This window comes from Neltuma alba, unplaced genomic scaffold, assembly GCF_004799145.2.
Source record: "Neltuma alba isolate B1F8T4 unplaced genomic scaffold, ASM479914v2 tig00011361_pilon, whole genome shotgun sequence".
Lineage (NCBI taxonomy): Eukaryota > Viridiplantae > Streptophyta > Magnoliopsida > Fabales > Fabaceae > Neltuma > Neltuma alba.
In genome coordinates, this window is record NW_021636058.1 from 400,865 (window position 1) to 410,286 (window position 9,422).

Sequence of the window (9,422 nt, forward strand, 5' to 3'; positions counted from 1 at the left end):
CTCCGGATCAAAGCCGGCACACAATGGCTGGTTGCTATTCAGAAGGGAGTATTTGGCAACATTAGGTGATAGTGATATCAGAGGCAAACAAAAAAGAGACGCTGTGTCAAAGGCATGGAGAGCTTTGTCTGATGAGGAGAGGAAGAGGTACACAGAGGAGGCGAAGAAAAGAAGGTCAGAAAAGATTGAAGAGGAGAAGAACAAGAATATGTACCATCATTTTTAACCCGAGTGTCCTTGAAAGGTTTTAAGAAATTACTGCACTTTGTGAATAATAATGATGAGTTAAGGGATAGGGTGGAGAGGATAGGATTTGGAAGCTTGTTGAAGGTTGGATTGAAGAGACTTCCCCGCGATCTCATTGTGACTATGCTAAGATCATATGACCCACCAACACATCAATTTACAATACGGGGGAAAACTGAGGAAATAGGAGCAAAACATGTTGACAAGCTCCTAGGAATACGCCATGGTGGGGAGAAGATTAAAATTGAAGTTTCAGAGGATGATGAAATGTACAAGAACTTGAAGAATCAGTATCGGAGAGTGCCATTCAGCAAAATACTAGATGACATTATTTCTGGGGAGGAAGATCACAGATTTGAATTCTTGTTTATCCTATACACGCTGGGTACCTTTCTATGTCCGTCATCTAGCTCAGAAGTGAGTGAGAGGCTGGTGAGAGTCATGCGTTCCACGATGGATGACTTTGGAAAGTATGATTGGGCAACACATGTTATGGAGGACCTATGGAAAGAAATGGCTGACTTTGTGAAGTTGTATAGACAGGGTAATGATGGGCAGGGGAGCAGTACTGTTGGTGGCTGCGTATACTTGCTTCTGGTATGACTATTTTGTTTCTCACTGTGCAATACTTTATTGGCAATATGAACAATGCAATTGGTGATGATATGTGGTGTTGCAGCTTTTTTTGGTGAGCATTTTAACCTCATTCAAGGTTCACAGCGAGGCTCCACCAGTGCTATCCAATACTGGACAGATGAGAAGATCAAAGAATTGGCAAATACTGAGAGGAAGAGCGTTAGGGGGCTGTTGTATGGTGAGAAAGGGAGTGATGTTGTGTCTGGCAAAGACGAGAGGATAAATGTTGATTCTCTGGACCCGGTATGTATATCTTTGGTAGAGTGATATTCTTGGTGAACTTCTTGTTTGTGATAGTTACGTTGTCATTTGATAAATTGACTTGGTATATATAAAACTTATGTTGTGATTAGGTTTAGTGAAGTTGTCATTTGTTATAGTTGACATTGTTACTTGATAAACTTAACCTGTTAAAAACGGTACCAAAGTTGTGATTGGGTAATGTGAACTTGTCATTCGGTAAAGTTCAGGTTTGGGTTGTTATTTGATAAAGTTGTTATTGATTATGCCTGAGTTGTGATGGGGTCAAGTGAACCTGTCATTTGTTACAATGTAGTTGTTATTTGATGTATCGAAGTTGCTAATTATAATTTATTAGTTGTGATTGGCTAAACTGAACTAGTCATTTGATATAGTAAAGTTGTTATCTGACATACCAAAGTTGTTATTTATACTACTGATGAACTTGTTATTCGCAATAGGGAGAGGTTGTAATTTGTTATAGTGTAGTAAGCTTGTAATTTCATATACTGAAGTTGTTATTTATAATATTTAACTTGTCATTGGGTAAAGTGAGCTTGTCATCTGCAATAGTGAGATCATGATGTGGTATAATTATGTTGCTAGTAAATTGATAAACGCCATTGTCATGCAGGAGCTGAAGCAGTTGCGTGCACGATTAATGAAGAGGATAGAAGAAAGCCATCAGAGGCTGATGAATATGGTAGATGAGGAGCTGTTGAAGGTGCACATTCCAAGAGAGGCAGATGGGAAGAGAAAAGGAAAGGCTCCTGCTGAGACACTCGCATCAATTGTTAGTGGGTCTGAAGATGACGATGAAGAGGAGAGACAGCATGCTGGTGAGACTAGTGAAGCTGTGCAGAAGAATGATGGAGGGAGTGATGGTGAGAGTAGTGAGGAGAAGGAGAAAGATGACGAGGGGAGTGATGATGAGACAAGAGAGGAGGAGGAGGAGGAGGACAAGGAGAAAGGTGACAGGGGGAGTGATGATGGGACAAGTGAGGAGGAAGGCAAGGAAAAGGATGATGGAGAGAATGATGAAGATAGTCAGGACAAGGATGAGGGACAGAGTGCACAGAAGGACAATGATGAAATGGAGGGTGACATACCCACGCCTACTACCCCCATAAACCTGTCATCTAATGTTGAAGGTGATGATGCGGAGGGTGACAGAGCCGTCACTATATCCCCCCTAGCAATTGTCAAATATGTTGACCCTGTTGAGAGGCAAACCCCCATCAGGGTGGAACCTTTGACAGCAGCTGAAGGTGTGCAGGCACAACAAGTAAGGAGATCTAGCAGGGTTCGCTTCAACAAAATTAAGTCTCCTTGGTTGGAGTTGAAGGCACAAACAAGGTTGAAGAGGCCTGCAGAGGATAAAGACATTTTCTTCACCATTGTCAGCCGAAGTGTGAAAGGTGATGAAGGCGACTAGTAAGTATTGTGATACTCAGCTTTTGTGATGGGGTTTTGTTATCACTTGTTAACATAACCCATATGCTAACTCACTTCAACCATTGTCAGTCCTTTGATTAAAATGTATGATGAAGATATTACCCGACGCTTGCTGCATTCTCTTGGGGGAAATAACAGAGTTAGTAACAGGGTCATGTCATTAGTTTGTAAGGCCGTGGTGGATGAGCAACAGGCTGTGGAAGGGCGTGTAAGGAGGCATATTTTTTATGCGGACTTCATGGTGAGGTTTCTTCATTAGTTTGTGAAATGATAAGTTTGTATATGAAAATTACAAGTCCTCAAAGGCAAATGACAAGTGTAGTATATAAAGTAACAACACTGTTAAGGCAAATAACCGTCTAAAGAAACTAATTGCAAACTGACAAAATCAATTTGTGTTCTTTATTAGGAGTTAATGATCCGTGACCCAGCTCGGTGGGACCCTAACTACCATGCACGACAAATAATTCCTCAATTTGTCGGGTACAACATAGGTGACTGTGACTTGGTTATGGGTCCTGCACTTGTTGGTGAGCACTGGTTTTGCTTTGCCCTTGAACCCAACACCATGAAGTTCTATGTCCTGGATTCCATGCGAGGAACTGTTCAGTCTAAGAAGACCACAACTAAGAAGAAGCAAGCAGTCACCTATGACCCTCAGGAAATGGCCATAGCAGGATGTGTAAGAATCACCTGGGCATATTACATTGTATTATTATTGTCTGAAATTATAGTGATGTTGATGAATATCTGATATATGTGTAGAGAGAAAGGTTCCACGACATTATTGGCATGGTTAGGCCAGATTTGACTGAGAAAATGCCAAATTTGGAAATTGTGCGGCCTGATGTACCTCAACAGAGTAATTTGTGAGTATACATACACTGCACATGTAATTTGCTGATTTCCTATATTTATTCTCGAATTGTTAAACTGTGATGGTGGTGTTGTTCCTAGGAGGGACTGTGGGGTGCATGTCCTAATATGGCTCAGCAGATGGGAACCCAATGTTCCACTAGAATACACCCAGGTGATGTGGTTTGCTTAATTGTTGTGACTGGTAAAGGGGCAAAGTAAGATTAACTTGCTGTTGAATCTGTTTTGCAGGGAGATGTGGCAGCTTTTCGGCGTGATCTAATGTGGTGGCTGGTGAACCATGATAACAATGAATGCCGTGAGGATGCGCTGAATCTTATTCCACATCCACAGAAGGGGCGAACGTCCAAAAGGAGGAGAAAGTCCCTATAGAAAAAGAATTTGGGCCATGAAGGACATTGACTGTAGATAATGTTACTGCGTTATCATTATGTGTAGTGAACTTGTTGTCTGGCCTAACTGCTACCCAGTTATGACAATTAGTAATGGTGAAATGACATTTTTATTGACATCATTGAAATTGTGTTCAAGTGATGCTATTTCCACTTTTCTTTAACGTATGACAACATCAATATGCCAATTAACAAGTCCATTAAGCAATATATGAAGTACCTTTTTTTTTTTATGAAATGACACTATTTCCACTTTTGTTTAACATCTGACAACTTCAGTATGCTAAATAACAACTCCGGTTAAGCGATACATGAACTTCAATTTTTTCGAATGAAGTTACAGTATTTCTACTATTGTTTGACGAGTGACAACTTCACTTTGCGAAATAACAACTTCGGAAGTGGAAGCGGCGAAGTTCATTTTTTTCCTGTTTAAATGACAGCCTTTCCACTTTTGTTTACCCAGTGACAACTTCACTTAGCGAAATAACAACTTCGGAAGTGGAAGCGGCGAAGTTCATTTTTTTCCTGTTTAAATGACAGGCTTTCCACTTTTGTTTACCCAGTGACAACTTCACTTAGCGAAATAACAACTTCGGAAGTGGAAGCGGCGAAGTTCATTTTTTTCCTGTTTAAATGACAGGCTTTCCACTTTTGTTTACCCAGTGACAACTTCACTTTGCGAAATAACAACTTCGGAAGTGGAATCGGCGAAGTTCATTTTTTTCCTGTTTAAATGACAGGCTTTCCACTTTTGTTTACCAGTGACAACTTCACTTTGCGAAATAACAACTTCGGAAGTGGAATTGGCGAAGTTCATTTTTTCTGTTTAAATGACAGCCTTTCCACTTTTGTTTACCAGTGACAACTTCACTTTGCGAAATAACAAGTTTGTTAACCAATTGGCAATATCAGTATGCCAAATAACCACAAAGCGCAGGTGGTTTGACAGCAACCTCTATTTGCTGATATAACAAGTAAGTAGTCTGCATTTACAATACAAGCAAGGGAATTTACAGCAATACAATGTCATTTAGCAAAAAGTAAGAGGTCCGTTTACAACAACCAAATTTTGCAATAGTCAATAACAAAAAGACATTAACAACGTCGTTGACTTCTTTTTTCCTTGTCAGCAAACATATTACTTGCAAAAATAGCTGTGTAGCTATGCAACTAGCAACACCCTTCTCCAAAAAAATTAAGAAGAGTGGAGCGTATATACACCAAAAAATTAGTTGTCGCTTGTAGAAATGAACTTCAAAATGGGTTGGGATTTTTGCAACTCCTCCTTGTGTGTCCAGGTTGGTGGCATCTGGTGCAATGGTAGACTTTTTTGTTCTGGAATTGTGATTCCTGCCGTTTAGTCCTTGGTCTTCCAGGAGGCCTACTTGTATTTGGTGGTAAAAGCAGGGTTTGTTCAGCAAGATTCTCAAACATATAGTCATTTGGGTTAGGCATATCGATTGTTACCACTGGAACCATGCTCCTGCCATATATTTTCTCCTGTGCTGAAATTTTGTAACAATCTTCAACATATTCATATACATTTCCCCCCACAGTCTTAATGGCTGCACAAGCATGGCAGCATGGAATTCCTGACATTTGCCAACCAAGACAACTACATTGGTGTAGACCAAGGTCTACTCTTTGATCTCCACGAGATGTATGTACACACAGTCTTCCGCCTCCATAATTGTCACAGCTCATATACCTATTGAAATACACATTCTCCAGAACCTTTGCCTCGGTTTTTGGCCCAACACAATTCCTCCACTTACTCATACACATATATGATGCATGCATCTTCCTTGCTACTTTCTCCCGATGCTCATGGATCATTTGCGCCACATTATACTTTCTCTCCTTCACCATCCAAGAATTGAAAGACTCAGCTATATTGGTTGTTATATTGTCCCATCTTTTAAATGGAAACTTGCTCATTGCCCACCTATTCACATCACCTTGATTGATAACCCAATCATGTAACTCAGGAGACATAGTTCTCAGCTCTGCCATTGCATTATCAAAGTCACTATCAACCCTTGCATAAGCTACTCTATCAAGAACCTTTAATGCATCTTCTTTTGACCATTGGCTTGTCCTTTTACCTCTGTTTACTTTCACTTGTTCAGCGCTGAAGTTTTCCTTCACATGCCTATAACAATACGCATGTCTTTCACCTCCAAATATTGCTTGGACAGCTCCTATTATGGCATTGTGTCGGTCTGACACAATCGTCACCTGCACCAAACCAACAATTTCTTTAATTTTGAACAGAAACCAAGTCCAGTCATCAAGGTTCTCTGATTTCACCACTGCTATTGCAAAAGGCAACAAGTCATTATCTGCATCATATCCCGACGCTGAGAGTAGTGTCCCCTTATATGGACCACTTAAATGAGTTCCATCAACATATAATATAGCCCTTGCACCACTCAAAAAACCCTCAATACACGAACCATATGCAATGAAAACCCGCTCAAATGTATTACCAATGGAAGCCCATTCAGCAACTGTTTTATCATCAGTTTCCTTTAATCTTTGGCATATCCATGGTATGAACATATAGGATTCTTCCGGTTTCCCATGTATGTGTTCCATGGCCTTTTCCTTTGCTCTGTAAGCTTGAGCATATGTTAGCCTCACACCATATTCCCTTTCCAGTGTCTTCCTTATTTCAGTAGGACGCTTTTCGGTGTGGTTCCTTATCTCCTCAAGTATTATTGATGACGTCAACGCAGCATTGCCAGCAAAAGTGACATCTAGGTTATCTTGCGCTGAATGAATGTGTTCATTAACGAATGTGGTCACGCGTAATAAAAGAGTATCCCTCCCAACAGCATTTGCACAAATCTTCCATGGACACCCTTCCACTTTACACCTCACATTCATCTTCTCCCTACTGTTTCTCACATATGTCGTTGCAAACTTTTGTGCAATACTAACCTGTACACAGCCTCCCTAAAAGCTTGGGCATGTGGAATATATTGCCCCACTCCTGCAAAAACTCCAACCCATTTCATGCAATTCAAATTACCCCTCAATGTCCCTTCACTCCCTGAACCGTCACTGAAGTTTGTCTGACTTAAACCCCCTCCTTCATACGTTAGGCATTCAGCACCATAGTCAACAATGAGTGGTTCATAGTTATCACCAAGGTTCACCACACCTTCAGTCATTTCTCCCGACAGCCCAAACAAATTCTCACCCCTACACCCATAATAACAACATTCGAATAGAAATTAGCAACAACACATTAGGAAATAACAACATTCTACTGTAACAAAGTTAGCATAATAACAAGATTTATATGGGAAATATCAACAATTCATTATAAAATAACAACTTACTACTGTAACAAACTAAGCAATATAACAACATTTGAATGGAAATTAGCAACAACTCATTACCAAATTACAACTTCCAACCGCAACTTCATTACCTTAATTACAAGATTTATATCTAAATTAACAACAATTCATTACCAAATAACAACTTTCTACTGCTGCGCAGTGCACATGATAACAACATTTCTTTGGGTATTAACAATAATCCATTACCGAACAATAACTATTAACTGCAAAACTTTAACCACTTACATTTCTCCATCATTCACTGCTCCACCTTCCTTCTGGTTCCCTTTCGCTGCTACATACAAATGAGCACTGCTATCGTTATATCTAAACATATTGCAAATATCACCTTCATCATAAAGATCAACCAGTGTGCCCTCAGCAAACTTAACCGTGTACTTAATTTCGCACCCTTTAGCATCATTGTGTACCAACTGTGATATTGTTCCTCTTAATTCCTCCAGTGTTATCCCTTCTTTTATGCTGCTTGCTCTCACACTCCCTCCACCGTATTTAACTTCACCTTCACTGTTTCTTTCAAAATACCCACCAACATGGAAAAAACAAAACAATTCCTTCCAACAGCTTGACCCATTGTACAGTTCATTTTGTCATCCTAACCTGGAACAACAATTTACATATAAAAAAATATATCAGCTTCACTATACTTTTATTCAATCAAATTTGCATTTACAAATCAAGACCAACTAACTCTTCTCTTCCCCACTTGACATTAGGGTTTTACAAGTTGGACATTCTAAATGACAAGATCTTTACTCCTCTCCCCCCACTGCACCACCGTAAACTTCATACTCAAACTAATAATTATTACCTCCTTCCATTTCCCCTCCCCCACTCTCCCATTCGTGATATTCCTAACAGAGATCAGTGGCAACCTGCGTCATGAAAATCATAGGTCAACAATCTGACTACAAAGACTAATATTTTGAATCTCAACCCAACCGAACCCTCCTTAAACAGTATTATTCCATGATCAACTCCACCGCTCACTCCCTCCATACCTATCACCCAACAACCCACAATGCCACTCACCACATTCAAGAACAACATCACATTCCTCGGTCTTACAGGGTAGAGAAGAAGAAGAGTATACTTAGAAACATTACAAGCATTACTTACTTGATTCTCAACCATGTGCACCACCAATCTTCTCCTCCAAGCTCTCCACGATCACATTGTTTGTCTCAGCCTTCATTAATGAATCTGATTGACTGAGGGGCAATTTCGTCTTTTCACCAACATTTGCTATTTGCAATTTGAGACCGGGTCCCTCATGGTAATTTGGCATATTCAGGTGACCATAGAGTGATTTTGCTAATTCGAGGGTCTTTATTTGTGATTTCCCCTATCTTAAACTAATTTGTAGTTTATTTAGCAATATAAAATATTTCTTCAATAGCACTCAATTCTTTTTTATGTATTTTACTCTTAAGTATTTTTCTAATACTTATGATACTAAGTGTTGTTAAAAAAATACTTTAAGAAATTGAATATACTAAAAATTATTTTACAATACAAAGTACTATACGAAAAAAATACGTCACACTCTATCAAAATTTTGATGAATTGATATTGGTATTGAGATTTCAAAATTATGTTTAATATAGTGTTTTAAAAGCCGAATCGGATATTGGTTTATGGTTCTCATAATCCAATCCGGACCAATTGGTAACATAATAATTAAATAAAAATTTAATAAAAATTAATATATATTTATATATACACAATCATACACATATATAATGTATAACAAATATATACACAATAAGTCGAATTTCAGAATTATAATTCCACTATACAAATTAATAGTTAGAAGCATAATAATACAAATATACAAAAAAAATTTCTAAATTTTGATAGCTTTTTTTTCATTTTGTTATAATAATAACATCTATTTTTCTTTTTAAAACACTTTAAATTTTTGTAATAAATTAATTTATAACTTAAACATCCAGAGAAGATAAATAATAAGTCGTCAATAATTATTGTAAAAGTTATAAACAGAAAAATGCACAGAAATAACTTTCATATTTTGTTATGTACCATGGTCTTCCCTAAAAACCTATTAAGAAATTAAGAATGTGCACAGCTTCCGCTTTATGATAGAGCTAGAAAAATGGGTCACGTCTACCCAAAAAAAAAAAAAAAGAGGGCTAAGCTTCAAATTTTTTCCTTCAAATGGGAAATGAGTTTAAAAAGATTG

The 9,422-nt window shown here is 38.4% G+C and overlaps 2 protein-coding genes across 2 annotated transcripts; both read right to left on the reverse strand.

Moving 5' to 3' along the window:
- Positions 1 to 5,102: 5,102 nt before the first annotated feature.
- LOC114712430 (uncharacterized) lies at positions 5,103 to 6,737 on the reverse strand. The gene has a single exon (XM_028896966.1). The coding sequence runs from the start codon at positions 6,735 to 6,737 to the stop codon at positions 5,103 to 5,105; it is 1,635 nt and encodes a 544-aa protein (XP_028752799.1).
- Positions 6,738 to 6,754: 17 nt separating this feature from the next.
- Positions 6,755 to 8,062, reverse strand: LOC114712432 (uncharacterized). The gene is made up of 3 exons (XM_028896967.1): positions 8,031 to 8,062; positions 7,445 to 7,732; positions 6,755 to 7,055 (listed from the first exon to the last, which is right to left on the reverse strand). The coding sequence occupies exons 1-3, from the start codon at positions 8,060 to 8,062 to the stop codon at positions 6,755 to 6,757; spliced, it is 621 nt and encodes a 206-aa protein (XP_028752800.1).
- Between the last annotated feature and the right edge of the window lie 1,360 nt (positions 8,063 to 9,422).

Excerpts from the sequence above, each read along its gene's own strand:
- LOC114712430 (XM_028896966.1), bottom strand. The coding sequence starts at position 6,737 with ATGAATGTGAGGTGTAAAGTGGAAGGGTGTCCATGGAAGATTTGTGCA.
- LOC114712432 (XM_028896967.1), bottom strand. The coding sequence starts at position 8,062 with ATGGGAGAGTGGGGGAGGGGAAATGGAAGGAG. Across the intron at positions 7,733-8,030 it reads GGGAGGGGAAATGGAAGGAG|AAACAGTGAAGGTGAAGTTA; the intron begins GTAATAATTATT and ends GTATTTTGAAAG. Across the intron at positions 7,056-7,444 it reads GCAGTGAATGATGGAGAAAT|GGGTGAGAATTTGTTTGGGC; the intron begins GTAAGTGGTTAA and ends TTATGGGTGTAG.